Below are 18,510 nucleotides of genomic sequence, written 5' to 3' on the forward strand. Positions count from 1 at the left end.
GCTTATGGTACCGCTTTGGTCAAGTGAAAAGTCCACACTGCAACGACTGTAGCTCAAGTGAAACCGTGGAGCATATATTGTTCGAGTATCGAGCGTATGCCGACGAGCATGCATTCTATGAACACTGCATGCATTCACTTACACAGATATCTTTGTCAATTTACTGTCTTACGCCCACCTCACCCAACAGAGGCGTGCAATGAACTTTTTATTCACATACTTAGATAACACTGGTCAACTCGACAAACTTTAGTTCTACTCTGTCATCCTCATGCACCTTTCACGCAGTGAATTCTTTCACCTCATTGTAGGGCGGTGCATACACTGAAGGACTTCACCATTGCAAGTTATTGCCCATGAGTCACAAAACTCAGTGCCCGACTTTCTCTCTCTTTTTTTCTTTACGTATGCCTTTTTTTTCCGCCTCTATTTCTCTCTTTCTCTCCCCAATTCTCTCCTCCATGCAGTAGCATGTCGGTGATGCCTAAACGCCGGCTAAAATCTCTGCCTTTCATTAAAGGGTTCTTTCTCTCTTTCATTGTCTCGTGGTTGATTAGCACTCACAGCGACGAAGGCCATGCAAATTCCTTCACAGCGCGGCCCCGGCACATGTCTTCATCTGGGACAGAGCTTTTACTACCAAGCGCACGTCCCAATCATTTTTTTTTGCCAGTGAGCTGGTCGCCATCTATCGCGATGTAGCCGGTGCTCTTCATCCTCGAAAGCTTATCAGAATTAAACTACTGTTTGCTGCAACTGCTGCAGACAAAACCACAGCCAACACAGACACAGAGTCAAAACGAAACGACCATTTGCTGCAACTGCGGACAAAATTGCGTTCGGTATCGACACAATCATGGATGGTGACTACACAGTCATGAAGACACGTGGCCGACACAGTGCAATGTGCGGTGGTAAATGCAAGAATAAAGGTTTTAAAGGCAAAATAGTCACAAAGTGATCCGGCGTTGCTGTTATTCACATACAATTTTCACTGATGACTATGGCGATGCGGGTTCCGCCACTTCATTTTGGTGGGTGCTAACAATATTTCTGCTCTTTTGCATTGCACATTTGCAGCGCTCGCCGAGCTTCAAGAGCTGTTCGAATTATTGAGAGTTTCACTGCAATAAATAATGCATACAGCTGCCGAGATTGAAAGACGACTCTGAACTATCCGATTTTCCAAGTTGATTGATGGGTATTGTTTTTTGGCGCAAGGGCCAGAAATGGCCAAAGAGCGCGATGACATTTGGTGATGAATGGCAATGAGTATCGTTGAATATGGCGGAAATCGAGTGGCTGTACATTGGCCTAAAATATTCGCTGTAAATGGTGTAAAATATATATCTATTAAAATAATGTCAATGAAAAGTGAGTTTAATCGTTGTAAAAGTACGTTGTGAAGGATCACAAAACAAAACGTGTTAATTTATAGCAGCACCAGTGCCTCTGCAGAGCCCTTCAGCGCAAGCGCGGCGAGGCATGTGCTCTGTAAGTGACTTTGTTGCAGCTACAGCCTCTAAGCAGAGGCTGTACTACAAATAGCCTGGCCAAATGATTTCTATGGCATTCGTTTCTCCTAAGAACTTTGTTGTGACGCGAAGCGCCAACTGATAAGACAAGACGATGCATTGACGGGGAACCACGGAACTGCCTTTATTCTGATGGCAATCGCTTATATACACTTGATATAATTGACAGCGCCCCCTATACACAACACATTCCCCCTCATTAACAAAAAAAAGAAAGGAAATAAAATCAATCCACTTTCGCGCACTCATTTCACATCACATTAAAAGAACGACGTTCTTACTGTCAGGTAAGCTCGTAGTCTAGATATCGTGCTGGCACTCTTCTTGTTCGTTCCGGCCTGGTGCGAGATGGTGCTGTGGTTGTGGCCAATTGCGATCGAGAATTGTCTTGCTGATCGGGAACCTCTAGGATAGACTCCGTTACTGTGGGCTGTGCACCGTCAGAATGGCTGGCGCTTCCCTGGGTGTCTTCTGATGGCACCATTTCAGATTGATTCTCGACGGCGGTAGGGGTATTTTGCTCCGCCATCTTCCCTATGTGAAGATCCAGGTCGCAGGAAAACCCCGAGGCCGCACTGCGTTGCGCTGTAACCGCGTCAGCTAGTGCCTGTCCTGTCCCAACTTTACCAATTACTGTTAGTTTTGATGCGTTCCATTTCGTACCGTTTGCCAGCAAAAACGAATTCGTGCCCATTCGTCTCTTCACCTGGATCGGCAAAGAAAACCTGTGTTTCGTCTTTGGTCCGCCTTGCTTTATTTTTACGAAATCTCCTGGCTCAATGGTAGACGCTCTGGCACCTCGTTTTTCATCGGTGTACTTTTTTGTTCGTTGTTGCTGCTCCTTAACGCGCTGTTTCAACTTTTCCATGGCGGCACGCGGCTCCTCGAAAAATTCCCTTTCTGGGAAGCCAACAACATCCAATCTTGTTCTGGGTCTTCTTCCATGCAGTAGGTAAGCTGGTGACGCTCCTGTAGTTGCATGTGGGGTGGCCCTGTAAACACCCAGGTAGTCCCAGATTGCCTCCTTCAGTGGTCTTCGTTCCAATGCCGCAACCTGAATATATTCCTTGAGAACGCGGTTGAACCTCTCAATCTGACCATTGCATTGCGGGTAATACAATGTTGCAACACAATGCTGGATTCCCCGATCTCGTAAAAACTGCTCAAAACATGTCGACATAAACTGACGCCCATTGTCAGTCACAATGCTTTTCGGGTACCCTTCTCTCGCAAAAAGTTCCAAAAGCACTTTCACTACTGCCTGTGCAGTGATTGTGGACACAAATGCCACCTCGGGCCACTTGCTGTGGTAATCAACAATAGTGATTGCAAACCTGCACTCCGGAGGGGCTCGCTCCATCAGCCCAACGATGTCGATTCCCAGCTTTTCCCACGGCTTCTCGGGCCACTTTACTGGCTCCAATGGGGCCATTACGGTTTTTGCCGATTTATCTGATGCTTTGCAGATAGCACAATTGCTAACCAGCGATTCCACATCCCTGTCCATTCCGGGCCACCAGTACTGTTCCCTTAACCGTTGTTTGGTCCTTACAATGCCTGGATGTGATTCATGTGCCATCATGACCAGCCTGGAAGTGAGTGTCGATGGGGGAACGACCCGTTCCGCGCGAAACAGTAGCCCGTATATCACCGACAGCTCTTCTTTTATACGAAAAAAGGACCTTAAATTTCCAGCTAAACAGCCCTTTTCCGGCCATCTGGACGTAACATGCTGCGCCACCTCATTTAATAATGAATCATCAGCTGTTTCTGCTTGCAACTCACTCTTAGTGATCATGCTGGAAACCACAGCAACTACTTCCTCCACCGGTTCGTCCTCTGCAGAGGTCAAAGGTAACCTAGAAAGTGCATCCGCAACGACATTGGTGTTCCCCTTTGTGTACTGCACAGTGAAGTTGTATCTCAAAAGTCTAGCACACCAGCGTTCAATACGCAGTGGGCGTCTTCCAACCCCATTTGTGGACAGCAGTGTCACCAAAGCCTGATGATCAGTTCGTAAGACAAACCTGCGGCCCCACGGATAAACGTGCCAATGTTCGCAAGCCCATAAACATGCCAGCGCCTCTCGTTCCCCGGTAGAGTACTTGCGTTCTGTAGGAGTTAGTGTCCTCGAAGCGAATGCCACTGTACGTACTTCTCCGTTGACTACCTGCTGGAGCACAGCTCCCAGTCCATATGCCGAGGCGTCAGTGGTCACTTGTACAGGCAAAGACTCATTGAACATAGCCACCACCCCGCATGATGACAGCATCTCCTTGATCCTGCAAAAGCTCTCCTCGGTGCTCTGATCCCACACGAACTTCTGTCCTTTACGAAGAAGTCGTCGCAGCGGCTCCACCACCTCTGCATAATTGGGAAGAAAATGTGAGTAATAGCTTACGAGCCCAAGGAAAGACCGCAGCGAGACTACATCGGCAGGCGTTTGTGCTTTAATCACAGCATCCACCTTTGACTTGAGTGGGGCAAGACCACTTGCACTCACACGATGACCCAAAAAGGAGAGTTCCTTGACAGCGAACAAGCATTTCTGGTTTAGCTGCAGCCCCGCCTCAGCGATCCGATGCAATACCTCGCGAAGGTTACGGTTGTGCTCGTTCTTAGTCTTTCCAAAGACTATGATGTCGTCGATATAAAACAACACGCCCTTGCAGCCTTTCAAGATTTCTTGCATCATTCGCTGAAACGCGGCTGGTGCCGATGCGAGGCCAAAACACACTCTGCGGAACCTAAATAAGCCTTCGTGCGTAATAAACGTCGTTAATTCGCGACTATCTTCGGCTAATTCCACTTGATGGTAGGCTGCAGTAAGATCCAGTTTCGAGAACCATGCTGCTCCGCTCAGCGCATGCAACAGTTCCTCAGTGTGCGGCAAAGGGAATCCATCAATGACTACTGCTTTGTTCGGCTCGCGTAAATCGACGCATAGACGAATAGTTCCATCCTTCTTCTGCACAACCACTATAGGAGACACCCATTCCGCAGCACTGACCTTTTCTATAATGCCTGCATCCAATAATCTTGCCAGTTCAGCCGCTACCTTCTCTCGCAGCGTCAGGGGCAAACGTCGAACCTTCGCTGCTACTGGTTTTACATCTGTACGCCGCTTCACAGAATGTACGAAGTTTTTCGCTAATCCCAACTTATCAGCGAAAAGAAAGGAAAACTCACATAATTCAGGAGGAAGCGACTGGGGGCTGACCGTGATTTGCAAACACTCCAGTGTAGAACCGATGATGTGCAATTGTAGCTGGTGGACCCCATCCAGTCCTAGTAATGCCATGCCTTGGGGAACAACGTAAAATCGAAGGCAAGCCGAGTTGTTCCCGCGTACAACTCTGGCTGTGAACCATCCCAAGACCGGAATTTTCTTCTGTGAAAAATCCCGCAGCGTCGCTGAAGCCGCAGTCAAAGGAAAGCTGTTGGCGAACTTGGCTCGATAAACGTGGTCTGGCAAAATAGACACCGACGACCCAGTATCTACCAGCAACTGAAGTGGCTCGTTCTCAATAACGACATCAACGACCAAAGTCCTTCGTTCCCCTTGTCTGACCGCCAGTACAGTGAGCACGTCCTCCTCGCTAGCGCCGTCGTTTCGGACCGTCCGCACGTCCTGCTCTGCCGACCTGCCACAGACCGCTCGAAAATGTCCCATTCTGTGGCACTGGGAACAACGTTTCCCCCGTGCTTTGCATTCCTGTGAATTATCTAGGTGCCTTGTAGAGCCGCACCGGTAACACTTGCGCACCGGCGTCATTGCCGCGTCGCTGTCTGGACTTTTGCCTTGAGATACATGCTGCACTATGTCCGTTTGTGACGACCCTTGGTCATAGATCGCAGCCCCCTCCGCTGCCTGCTCGTACGTCTGTAGCATTTCCACTGCATCTGCGAGCGTAAGTTGTGACCCCTTCACGAGCAATTTCTGTCGCAACTCAGTGCTCCGTACTCCGTCAACAACCCTGTCTCGCAGAGCCGCTTCCAAGAATTGCCCGAAGTCGCACGTCTTTGCTAACTGTCGGAGAGCACTGACGTACTCTCGTATCGGCTCGTTCGGCAGTTGCCGACGTAACGTGAATCGACGTCGCTCGACCAGTACGTTGACGGTGCTTGAGAACTGCCGCTCCAATAGGCTCAACGCCTCCATGTAACTATCCCCTTCACTTGCCTCCGTCCTGTCTTTTCCTGCTGGTTTGCTTGTCTCCGGCCCGGCTTTTGTCGTGTCTGACGTTCGTGCCGGCTCTGGGCCCAATGTGCGAAAAACACGGCGTCCCTCGACCCCAAGACATTGCAGCAGAATGGCCTTTTTCCGTAGTGGCGGTTGCGCGTCCATCCCCGTCGCTTCAAGAAAATTTGTGAAATCCTCGCACCACTGCTCCCATGGAATCGTCGCATCCCCAGGAGTCTCCAGGAAAGGCGGTAATGGCGGTAGTCCGTACGCTGCCATTTCGTAGGTGACGCCCCTTGGAACAGCACGGAGCCAGGTAAGGGAAAACAGTTCGTCGCTAGCTCGCTAGCTTCGCCGACTGCGCCAGATTGTTGTGACGCGAAGCGCCAACTGATAAGACAAGACGATGCATTGACGGGGAACCACGGAACTGCCTTTATTCTGATGGCAATCGCTTATATACACTTGATATAATTGACAGCGCCCCCTATACACAACAAACTTGAGTACTGATTTAAAATTAAATAGAGGGTCACTGCCTAAAAAGAAGACTAGGTGCAGAGGTATATTATGACGGTACAGTCGCCGACCGATTTTCCGGACTCCAAAAATTCGGACATGCCCGATTATTCGGTCAGCTTCGCGGCGCCGCCATTCTCCCCATAGACCATAATTTTTAACAACTGCCGAAAGTTCGGACACCTTGCAACCTCTCGTCCGATTTTCCGGACACTCCTTGAGCCAACTCGTTCGAGAGCACCATGCACTGACTCTGACCGGTGCATGGTTCGACTCGCTGAACGCCATTTTTGTTTTGAACGGAGCTTCCTTGCTGCCCCACGAAGTGGCGCTACTGGAAATCCCTGCTCATCATCATCGTTTCTGCTTGGTTCGATAGAGTGGCTCTGCAGCAGTTCCGGTTTCAGCTAAGTAAGCCATGTCAAGACAATCCAGCAGCTGATTTGTTTGTTAGCGCAAGACGCTGCGAGGGCTGCGAGGGCGGCGAGGGCGGCGTTTTTCGTTTGAGCGACTGGTGTCCGCACGGTGGTGTTTGCTTTGTGTGCTGTGTCGAGGTTTCGGTAATCCAACACGGCATACGTAAACATCGCGTCAAGTGTCTAATGGCGCCGACAGTGCCCGCGCAGACTTCGCTGGGGAATGCCGGCAAGCGGGTGCCAGGAGGCCTAAGATTTGTCGCCTTCCGATGTGCTCCCTACTGACGCACAAAATGTTCTGCCGAGACCTGCGCAGTGGTTGCATTGCGATTCCGGACACCGTCTCATTTGACAGTTTCATAGGTACTGACACTGCTGTATTGACATGCGCAGAACTCGACGACGGCAAGATCATTCGTCAGGTTTCTGCTGCACCGCCGGATGATGACTGAGTCGGAAGATGACGCACCATGTGCTACGTTGCTGTCGCATGCGGAGCGTGTACAAGCAGTGACTGAGTTTTCCGCCGCTAATAGTGACCGTACGACCCCCTCCGAGATTCAGGCTTATCTGATTGCGCGTAAACGGAACAGCGTGCAACGGCGCATTCACGATTTCTTCCAAGCCTACTGCCGAGCCCGAATAAGTGCGTGGAGATAAAGGATTTCATTTTTTTTTTCTTAATCTGCTTTTTTGGACACCTGTTTATTCGGACATTTTCGCAGTCCCCGTGAGGTCCGAATAAACGGTCGGCGACTGTATAAGGAAAGGAAGAACTTTTTTCTCTCCTCTTCTAATAATGGACACTGAACGAGAACATGAAGGACTGTAAGTCTACTTCCACACCTAGTGCATGTCGAAGGGTTAGTTCCAGTTAGAATATACGAGTGAGTGCTATAGGTGTGCCCAATTCTTAATCTACAGAGCAGTGCTTCCCGGTGTGTTGTTGTTTTCTCAGAGATCCAGTTCCATATTTTTGGTTTGGTTAGGTGCAGTTTGTTGGCTACCTGAGTGTCCCATTGCCGTTGCCAATATTTCCGTAGTTTATGCTGCAAAAATGGCTCAAGGTCTGTGTAGGGTACAGGTATGTTAATGTTTGCATCACAAGAAAGTACAGTTGTAGCCCTTTCGTCAGCAGCTACGTTGCCCTCTAGGCGTTTATGGCCAGGCACCCAACAAAGAACAGTCATTTGGTTCGACATGTATGCTGAACATAGAAGGTTGTAGACTTCATTAAGGATAGAGTTTTTGTGTTTTCATAGACTTGATATGCAACTAACAACGCTTAATGAATCTGTGAATATGACAGCCTTTGTTATGCCTGTTTGTTTTATATGTTTCACAGCAGAGAGGATCGCGTATGCCTCCGCTGTGAAAATGCTGGTGTTTGGATTTAATGCACCGGACATTGAAAATGAAGGTGCGAGTGCTGCATAAGCTACACCATAAGTAAACTTTGAAGCGTCTGTATAAAACTCCGCGCAGCAGTACTTCGCCTGGAGTTCGAGAAAGTGCGAATGTATGTGCACCTCAGGCGCATGTTTTGTTATTGCGACGTATCACACTGGATAGTCTGCCATTCCCAAGGTGGTGCAAGGTTAGTCGGAGTCATTAGGACTGTTTCTCGATGTTGAATACCGGTTTCACTGGCCAGCTGTTCTAAGTGCACAGACAGAGGAGCTCGAACAGATGGGCAGTTGGACAGAGAGCAGATGGTAATAAGTTTGTTTAGAAGTACGACTCGAACGACCACTGCCTCTAGGGTCGTTTGTAGTTGTCTATGTTGACACGCTATGCCTTTGTTGAGTATAATGGCTACACTGCCAGATGACGCGATGGCATCATCACGATCTTTACGAGAAATGACACAATGACGAAGAAAGTTAGTGTGTTTGGACTTAAGATGGGTTTCTTGTGCCGAATATGCGAATGGCCAAAAATACACCGCCGTAGCCATAGACGCAGAGTCAGAAATCAGAACCACATGCAGCGTATGCACCAAACACTCGGAAATAGCGGAGGAAGTAGCGATTGTGCTGGCCCTCACAGAACAGGAATGCGAAGTCGTACTAAGTGACTCGCAAACGGCAGTAAAGAATTATGCCGAAGGTCAAATTTCCAAGGAAGCCCTGTCCATTCTGGCCAAAGCGGGCAGATCCAAAACCGCGAGCTCGAGGATCATATGGTTCCCCGTGCACATCACCACGGAAGGCGACGCGCTCCCGAACCTAAACGAGACGGTGCACCAGATGGCGCGAGACATGACCCGCCGCGCCAAACAGGGCAACGCCTCTCGCACGATAGCGAACGCTTCTCGAGCAGAACGGGACAGGTTCACCAGATACAATGACATAACCAGTGCATATTTGAACTCCAAAAGGATATACCCACCGCCGAGTCCCAAATTGAACAGCAGGCAGGCCGTCGCCTGGCAACAACTCCAGACGAACAGCTTCCCTAATCCATTCCGTCTGAAACGTATCTTCCCAGATAAGCATTAGGACGACACGTGCAAATTGTGCCAGGAAGGACCAGCAACACTCAAACACATGCTGTGGGAGTGCAGTGTAGTTATAGGAGGGATGGCAGTTACTCCGGAGACCCTGTCGTCGAGGTGGGCCGCCGCTCTGTGCAGCTCAGACCTCGGAATCCAGATGTGGGCAGTCCAGCAAGCCCGTGAGACAGCGTTGAGGCAGGGCCTTGACGTTCCCCTGTGGGAGACCTGAGCCCGGGTCGCGTTAAACCTTGCCAGACGTACAAGAAAGTTGTATCCATCCATGTACACACAGCACTTTTGGAGTGAGTTCGCAGAGGAGTTCTTGAATATCATCAAGGTTTCTGAGAAGACTTCTAACGTTCCACTGCATAATTTGCGTGTCCATGATGAAGTTAATTTGGTGCTGTGCGTACGAAAAAGAATGTGCCTTAGTCTACAGAGCCGTTTGCAGCCCTGTAATATTGATTTTGTCTTTTCAAGAGCGGTCCGAAGAATTCCGTCGCTCCTTAGCTGGTTGCTGCACCACCTTGCTTGGAGTAGTGTCCATAGCCTCTTGCGAAGCGCTGGACAGCTGCTCTAACGAGCGATGTGTATGTCGTGTTAGCTTCACCTCAAGGGCCGAAGGCTGTAGCCTCAGCAGCCCGGAGGGTGATGGATCCTCCTTAGCCTCTGTGCTGCGATGGCTGCTGCCAGCGCTAGAAGAGGCCTCTGGTGTGGTGGATTTCGAGGAGGGCAGGGCAGCCTCAGCTGCTCCTTCCATGGAGGCAGGTGGCGATCGCCTCAGTACGCTGCGCGTGCCTTGGGCGACCGCTGGGGTCCGTCGTGGTGCTGCCCCCCGTTGCACCACTTCGGCAAACAAAGTTTTCATTGCAAATGAAGGTGAAAGTCGTTGTCGTGCTTCCCGGGAACTGATATTCTCTTTAACTTTGATAGTAATGATCTCCTTTTCTTTCTTCCAGGCTGCGCAAAATCTGGAATATGCAGCGTGGCTGCCATCGCAGTTCGCGCAATGGGCCTCAGCAGTACATTCGTCAGCAGAGTAATCTTTTGTAGCACATTTCGCACAAGTTAATCGTCCTCAGCAGCTTTGAGAGGCATGGCCAAACCTCTGACACTTGTAGCAGCGTCGAGGATTTGGAATGTAAGGTCTTACACGCAACTTGAGGTAGCCTGTTTCTATTGCATCCTGGAGTGTACTAGAGCCAAAAGTTTTCTTCTTTCCATACATTCAGGAGTTCTTCATCAGTCAGATCCATGAGGTCATCGTCTGACACCAAACGGTAGACTCTGTTCATAGTTCGGTGTGGACTAACAGATATGGTTTTATCGCTAAATGCCACCAGGTTTGTTAGTTTCTCGTACTGCAGTTTGTCTTTCACTTCAATCAGAAGGTCCCCACTTGCCAACTTGGTGGCTTTGTAGCCACTTCCAATGACCTCCGTGAGGCATTTTGACACCAAGAAGGGTGAAATGTTTGTCGCTTTTTTTTTTAGTGTCTTCACAGTGAATCACATGTTACTTGGGGAATGTGTCTCGTTTCTACAAGAACAATTCAAATGTTGCATCGGTGCACCCCCTTTTCAGAGGGCAGTCAGGTAAGAAGGGTTTCAAGGGTCCGATGAAATGTATTGTTTCTTTGGTATCTATGCCAGTCACCCACCACTGAGCCCAACGAGGGGACAAGGCAGAGATTGTTGTGAGGCAAGCCCTGCCATAACAACTGTACATTGTTACTATAATCACATATGTTATAATCAAGGTAGATCATAGCACACCAGGTTAACCCTTGCCACCAGGAAATTCAGAAGTAATAAGAAGTGAAGAGAAGAGAGGAAAGATGGAAAAGTGGGAGAGAATGACGAAGATTGGAGAGGAAGACAGGAAAAGGCGACTGCCGATTTCCTCCAGGTGGGTCAGTCTGGAGGTGCCGTCTATGTGAAGCCGAGGCCGAAGAGGTGTGTTGCCTCCGCCGGGGGGCCTCAAAGGTCCAAACACCCAGCATCAGCTCAACCCCCAGGATCCTCCTTTCCCCAGACGTGGCTAAGCCGCACACGGCTACACACGGGAGGGTCCAACCCTTGTGTGCTCGGGTACGTGGTGTCGCAACAAACCAAACGCCTGCTGACGCAGATGCCCCTGCGGGGCTGATTTTCCAAGTTAACGAGGATTCAATTAAAGAGACTAACTGTATCAATATTGACACTGACTGGAAGACATGTCCGATACTCGCACCCGCAAGCAAGAGACCATAATGCCAACTTTCACTCACTCTGCATGGGTATTCTGAAGTTTACCAGCAAATCAAGTGACCAGTTGACAAACTTCAAGGCTGAGAGGTACCGTAAAAACCGGAATATAAGTCAAACATTTTTTCAAAAGCCATTGCGAAAAGTCGACCATCATGTTATATGCCGGACATTGCCAGAAAAACTATAGAAGCCTTGCAACAATGGGCGGATGAAGTGAAGAGCCGCCTTCGCCACCTTCGCCATCGCCATCAGCAGTAGCGCGGCGTGGCGACATTGTGGCACCACCGATTTGGGTTTACATTGTCACAAAGTTATATTGGTTAAAGGCTGCTTTTTCACATTTTGGTTCAAATGAGCGGAAGCCGATGGCAATTATCCGTCGCCTTCAAGAAAAAGGCGACTGAGTGCGCAAAAGCCCACAGCAACCTTGCGGCACAGCACGAATTTGGAGTATCCGAGAAGAGCATTCGGTACTGGCAGAGGCAGAAGCAACAAACCAACAGAAAACGTCATTCCGGGGGTGGACCGCAGAACTGGAAGACAAGGTTGCGGAGTTCGTCCGAGAGCTGCGTGTAAGATCGCTGCCTGTGACTGCCGAATGCATACGTTTGAAAGCGGTAGAGATCGCGCACGCCTCTGGACTGGGCAGCGAGAAGCACTCGCCATCCGACTCTAGTTCGGACGACTCTGATCAAAGGCGTTGCTCTGATTCGGAGTCCTTCTGTGAACTGTACACCCGGCCAATTTTTAACAGTATTGCGCGACCATTGACCCGCGTCTTTGTCAGCACCTCATCATCAGGGCACAGAGCGGCGAAATAGCGAAAGTAAGCACACGTGTACACATGCGCGTATCCCGTTTGTTTCGCTGCTCAGCGCCGTTATAAGGTGCTGACAAGCACGTGGGTCAATGGTCGCGCGATACTGTTAAAGATTGGCCGGGTGCACATGCGAGCAGCATTTAAATAAATACTGTCACTATTGTGCATAAGTCGCATTTGTTTCAAGGTAAGGGTGTCTTTCGGTACTTTTGCCATTGAAAGATATTTTTTTTTTCATTTTTAGAATTCGTTATTTGGGGGATCGACCCATATTCTGGTCCGACCTACAGTCCGGTTTTTACGGTACTTAAAATTAAATTAGCACCCTATCAGATATGACTTCGAATGGGCATTGTTCATCTAAACTGGAAGAAAGAAGCAAACAGTAAGAGAAGAGAGCACAGGAGTGATGCTGTTTTCGTTGTTGAGTGAATTCACAGCGCAGGCCACAGAAATGCCTTTGGCATTGCACTGGTACAACTGATCGCAACCTGCTGCAGTGGCTCAGCGACCGCCGTGGTATTCCGCTGCAGACAAAGTCGCCGGTTCAATTCCTGGCCACACTGGCCGTGCTCTGATGAGGACAAAATGCTGCAAAAATGCAATATTTACTTGTGTAAGGCCTGCCCTTGTATAAGACCCAAACCATACTTCGAAGCGTGAAAATATATTAAAAAGAAAAGTTTCACATGCACATACTCATGTAAGAAGCCTACCACCATCAGGCTAGTGTGCACCACACAATCTCAGAGGCCATGTTGTGGGTCGTTTAATTTCTGGAATCCGCTACTGGCCGACACAAGTTACTGCTTTGCCCACGACTGCATCATCATCTTTGTCACCACCTTATCTCACCAAATTCAGCAGCATAGACCCGACGTGCTATTTGCTCTGCTGCCTGTTGTTCAGATGCATGGTGTTTTTGACATGGAGGACAATGAGCTTTCGTAGGGTGCTCGTGAGGCGAGCTCATGAAACGACAAGGGTAACCGAAGCAGAGTGCGCTGATGAGAGCAGCGCAAGCCATGGCAACAATTGATTAAATGTGTTCCTGGTACGGCGCCAGTCGCCTTATTCTGCACGGAAGTTGAAGTGCAATTCAAAGCTTCAGTGAGTAGCCATAAGCCTGCCTCCTGTTGGGCCTGCACTATATAAAAAAAAAAAAAAAGATCTGAAAAAGAAAGGGCATGCTTTAGACAGGTAAATACGGTATGTGCCAAGCACCCGTGTACTAGAGAACCACAGGTAGACACACTTAATCCTGGACTATCCACTTATATCCCCAGTGTTGCCTCACGATATTAAATCACAACAATCTGCATTACACATAAGTGAAAACAATTATTAATAAAAAGGGCCTAAATGGTCCATTGACATCTGTACTCTGTAGCAGTGAAACCGCGCCTAAATTCCCATTGGCTGCGATGCCATGCCACGAGTGTGCCTCGACGGAGCAGAGCAGGCAAGAGGGAACACCTGCTGCTGCACTAACGTACCAGGTGTAGCCTGAGGGGAGAAGGCATTACTGCGATGCACCTCACCCTCGCTCTCGGCTATCCGTGCGTTCCTTGCCTGCGTTCTAACTGCACCTCGGCAAGGCCAAATCAAAACGCGCCAAGCGTCTCAACGTGCTTGCTTGCCCGTGAGGAGTTCATACCTCAAAAGAATGTTCACCGGTGTTCAGTTGTTTCACATTCACTAATCATAAATGGTGTCCTTGGATTTTTTAAATGCTGTCGCTGGTTTGTGCACGCAACGACTGCCTGAATGCACTCTGGGTACTTGCCTCTTGCAGCTCATTCTTGCCCGTGATGTGTGACAGCTGCAGGTAACATTTCACCTGCTGACGGATCTTCTGGAAGCAGTCCACAATGGGCACACTCGGAATCGTGTGGATCCTGCAAAGGTTGCATGTAAAATCTTTTTACCGTAAGTCTTACCTAAAGGCCGACATAATACACCACACCACTGACAGGCTGGTGAAACCCTTCTGGCCTGCCTAGTTGAAGCCAGGCCAATGCGACATCTGACCGACATCCTACACACCTCAGTGTACTTGTTACAAATACAGTTTTAAAATAATTCTTCGAATACAAAATCACCAAGAAGTTGCAAAAGAATGTTGAAGCTCTAGATGCACGGTGTTCTATGGACAAGAGGTTAAGAAAAGGTAAATATTTCGTTATATGGAGGTTTAACTGCACATTAAAGCACTGGTGTTGCACTCTGATCAGGCCTCTGTGGTGCTTTTGGCTCGGAGTGCAGTGGTACTGAAGACAGCCAAGGCATTTGGTTGGCCGACACATTCACTAAAGCAATGCAAAAGTGTGTTCACCATCTTGGCTACTAAGCAAGACACAGGAATGTGGCCATTTAAACTATAGTCGGATACTACTTTAGAAAAAAGGGGGCGTTTACTCCTCCGAGGCGGTTGCAAACAAGCATCCACCAATGGGCGCGCACTCTGGACTGATGTCATGAGCCAGACGGCAAGTGACCCCGCCGTCGGAGAAGATGGCCGCCCAGGCTTCGAACTGGGCCAAGTCACGTTGTAGGGGTTGGAGGACGGACTTCGGGACGAAAACCCAAACTTGGGAGGGATTTATTCTACATTATGTGTACAGGGAGGTGAGCGACAAGTAACATTCGTACTGACATTACGGGCCAGCAGCAACTCGGACGCTGCGGCCCGCGACAAGAAGTTCGAGAGAGGTGAATCAGGGAATCAGGGCATGTCCCAGAATCTCAGGTCTCTCTGGAAGGCTTCTTATAAACCCTTCGAGCACTGCAAGTCACGTCATGTTTGACCAATGGGAGAGTCCACTCCGATGACGCCACTTTCAGCCAATGGTAGGCGCCCGTGTCGTGGTGTCACACCTGGCGGCTTGCTGCGGTCTTGCCTCGCAGACTGGCAATGCACTTCGAACGAGGAGAAGGGGAGGGCTGCACCTGCTTCATTGTCGGATGCCCACCTGCTAATCCCAGCGGCGCACGAACTTGTTGGCACGTAAACTTGTTGCCTTAAACTTGTTTGCTCGGCCGCTTCTCTGGAATACGCTTCCTGCTTCTGCATTCCTCAATTAGCTGTGCTGCCATCCGATGTGGTCTGGGGAACTCGAAGTAGCCTCAGGAAACGGCGCCATATCTAACAGCTCGTCCTCGCCCCGGTAGTTCTGAATGGCCGGTGAACTCAATTCGCTGGCCATGAGGAACGCTGAAAGAAGCTGCAGGGTACTGGGGTCGAGCCTCGTTTGACAACCCTCGGGATCCTGGCCCTGGAGAACAGACGTCAAACAAACAAAACAACACAGCGCTGCCCCACGTGTAAGCGCAGGCTCTTCACCCCTGACTCGCCAGGCTATTACTGAGTCAAAATCAACCCTGATCTTTTAGTTCCCCAATTTTGACAAAGCAGTTCCAACCACCCTTCCAAACAGCTATCCATTTCTCCTCGAATGCCGACAAGACCAGACTACTATTGTTGTTGCAAAACAAAAGGGTCGTTGACGATGCAAACAACAAATGAAAACAGCCGAACATAACTTAAGTGGCCTAACTACACGAACAGCATGTTTCCAATCTATCGCAGTGGCGTACTTATCGCACGTATTGGTGCCACTGAACAATCTGGTCAACCTCACAAGTACGTAATCACAAGCGCACTAGCCTTGTGGTCACTAAACAAAACACGTACTTGCGTTGTAGGCAAACTTTTCATTTACGCTTACTCACGTTTCTTCCCTGAAAGTCCTACAGGACACGTGACGTAAACGAACAATTAAACTTGCGGGACTTACACACTCCGCAGAACCCTTAAACTAATGCGTCTTTCAATAACTCTTTCCACGCACGTTCACTAAAGAAGTCAGAATACACGGCTGCCCTCACACACACACTAGCAACCCAGTCATAAAGTCTGCTTTCTTCCGTCCACACAGGACACGCGCTAATGGAACTAAGAACGCTTCTCCGTGCAAATCATGCACTCACTCAAATCTACGCGCTTAACCTTACAAAATTCAAAAACGCTTAAAAAGAAAGAAGGTTAAATAACACACGCGCTTTACCATAGGCCTTTCGACGATAACCTTGACCTTCAGGTTACTCACACCCACAAAAAAAAGCCTATCTACTTATTAATGAACATCTCGCGAGACTACATGTTTACATAAAACGCATCTTTCAAATCTCGGAGCTTTCTCAAACCAAAACATAAACAAAGCTCAAACCTTACACATTGAAAGAAACTCTAGTCTCAAATCGCGAAATTTTCCGATGCTCAAAAATAAAAAAACAAGACACTCCATTTCTACGGAAGGGCTCTTCGCCTCCCTTTCCAAACGCTTATGTCTGACTCATACTCTGAGCCGTCCTCGCGGTGGTCGCGGCTTGAAAGCTACTCTGGCTGTCGAGAGACAACAAAAGGGCTGACTAACTATCAGCTCCCCCAAGACGTTACGGTCTCCTGCCAATTTGCGTCCTCGCGCCCCGCTTTCAACACAAACTCGATTGACCGCGTCGCTACTCCCCACCTGGTCTCGTCCTGCCACCTTGCGTTTCTTCGAACTGCACGCTGAGCTATGAAAAGAACTACGGAACGACGAGGAGATTAACTGCCCCGTGCCCTTTGTCCGCGACTGCGCAGAACATGCTTCGCGGTCCCCCTTTGACCTGTGGCTCGACCGTTCTGGATGCGTCAACATCGTCCTAGACGACCGCACCTTCTTCCTCGCGCCCTGCCCTTTTGGGTTTCTTGCCATCTTTGGCGGCGCCTCATTAGTTACCGACTTTCGGTTTTTACTGCGCTTCTTTTTACGGCGCTTTCTCTTTGCACTAGCCTTCATGTCGCCTTCTCGTGCCTCGTGCTGGCCGGTACACATTTCGTCGGCCCGGATCGGCCTCTTACCCGCACAGTCTGAGTGATTTACATTTAAATCTACTCTCACTTTGCCTCGACTGGCGGACAGCCCAACCGACTCTGGCACAATGCAGCAGGCTTTACTCGAGTTAGACAACTCGCACTCTTGCGAACTGCCCTCTGCTACATTGCCCAGCGCACGCTGTGCATCGGCACACAGCCCGTCGGTATCGATCGCTGTCTCACGCGCACAGTCCGAATGATTAATAACTAAACCATCCCGCTCTAGGCTATCTAGACTGGCGGAGAGCCGCACCGATCCCTGAACAATGCAGTTGTTCTCTCGTGGACTACGGAGCTCGCCATCCCGAGAACTACTCTCAACTGCATCGCTCAGCTCGCACTTCACTTCTGCACGCATATCTGACCTGACATGGGTGCCCGCGTCTGTCGCGTCAACAGTACCCTTTCCTTCGCTAGCAACCTCGCTAACATTACCAGCGACGCACACACGCGGTGACTGTGCCAATTTGTTCGCAGCTGGCCTACCTGTCTCCACAGTCATCTGTTGGCACAGCACCTCGTCGCTCTCCTTGCGGCCTTTAACGGCCTCTGTTGCCACTAAGGCATCGTTAGCAGCTAGCCTTTTCCCTTTACTTATGAATCTGCAGCTAATCTCACAGGCACTACTCTTCTCGTCGGCTTCTGGCGAAAATCCGCTCGATGCTTCCGCATACTTTCGCTCTGTACTACCTACAGAATTCTCAGACATCCGTTGTCTCTGTGCCAATAACTGATCACAATGCTGTATCTCTTTGATCAGTGCTGCCTTCTCTCTCTCATACTTTTCCTCTCGCTCACGTTCGCGTTCATTCTCACGTCCGTGACGCTCACACCTAAGAGTAAGTTCTTGAAGCTTATGCTTCCGTTCATTCTCGCGTTCTTCACGCTGACGTTCACTCCTAAGCTCACGACGCTCTCGCAAACGTACACGACGCACACGCTCCCGTGGCTCCTGTATCACCTCCCAAGCAAGCGCAATGCTTTTGTCATCATTGCCACTATCATTAATCGCCTTTATGATAGCTGGCGTCTCCATCCGTTCGTCCGCCTCAACTCCCAAATCGTCGCACACCAACAACAAATCTAACCTCGTCAACCTTCTAAGATCCATGGCAGCTGCCCCGACAGGTGGTTAAAACTGTTTTCCTTATTAATTTGTGCAAACACACAATGCAACAAATTCCCGATTCCCAGAACTATCAAAATTGAACACACAACCTTTGAGTCTGGCGAATCATAAGGAAAAAAACCACGCGCTCACTTACGGTTGCAGCACCCTGCCATCCGGTTCATTTGTCCGCTGTTGCCGGTTCCTCCGGACTCCCTGGGTCGAAGGCTCGCTCCTTCTTCGCTACTCCCAGTTTCTTCGG

General features: G+C 49.5%; 1 protein-coding gene across 6 annotated transcripts in view; it reads right to left on the bottom strand.

Moving 5' to 3' along the window:
* The window catches only part of Nipped-A (Transcription-associated protein Nipped-A), a 413,461-nt gene that overhangs the window by 81,449 nt on the left and 313,502 nt on the right, over nucleotides 1–18,510 (bottom strand). For all 6 annotated transcript variants that reach the window (XM_065445525.1, XM_065445501.1, XM_065445517.1 and 3 more), the window contains one exon: nucleotides 14,006–14,117. In XM_065445525.1, coding sequence (XP_065301597.1) covers nucleotides 14,006–14,117 — 112 coding nt within the window. The remainder of the gene's footprint in view (nucleotides 1–14,005; nucleotides 14,118–18,510) is intronic.

This window comes from Dermacentor albipictus, chromosome 1, assembly GCF_038994185.2.
Source record: "Dermacentor albipictus isolate Rhodes 1998 colony chromosome 1, USDA_Dalb.pri_finalv2, whole genome shotgun sequence".
Classification (NCBI taxonomy): Eukaryota; Metazoa; Arthropoda; class Arachnida; order Ixodida; family Ixodidae; genus Dermacentor; species Dermacentor albipictus.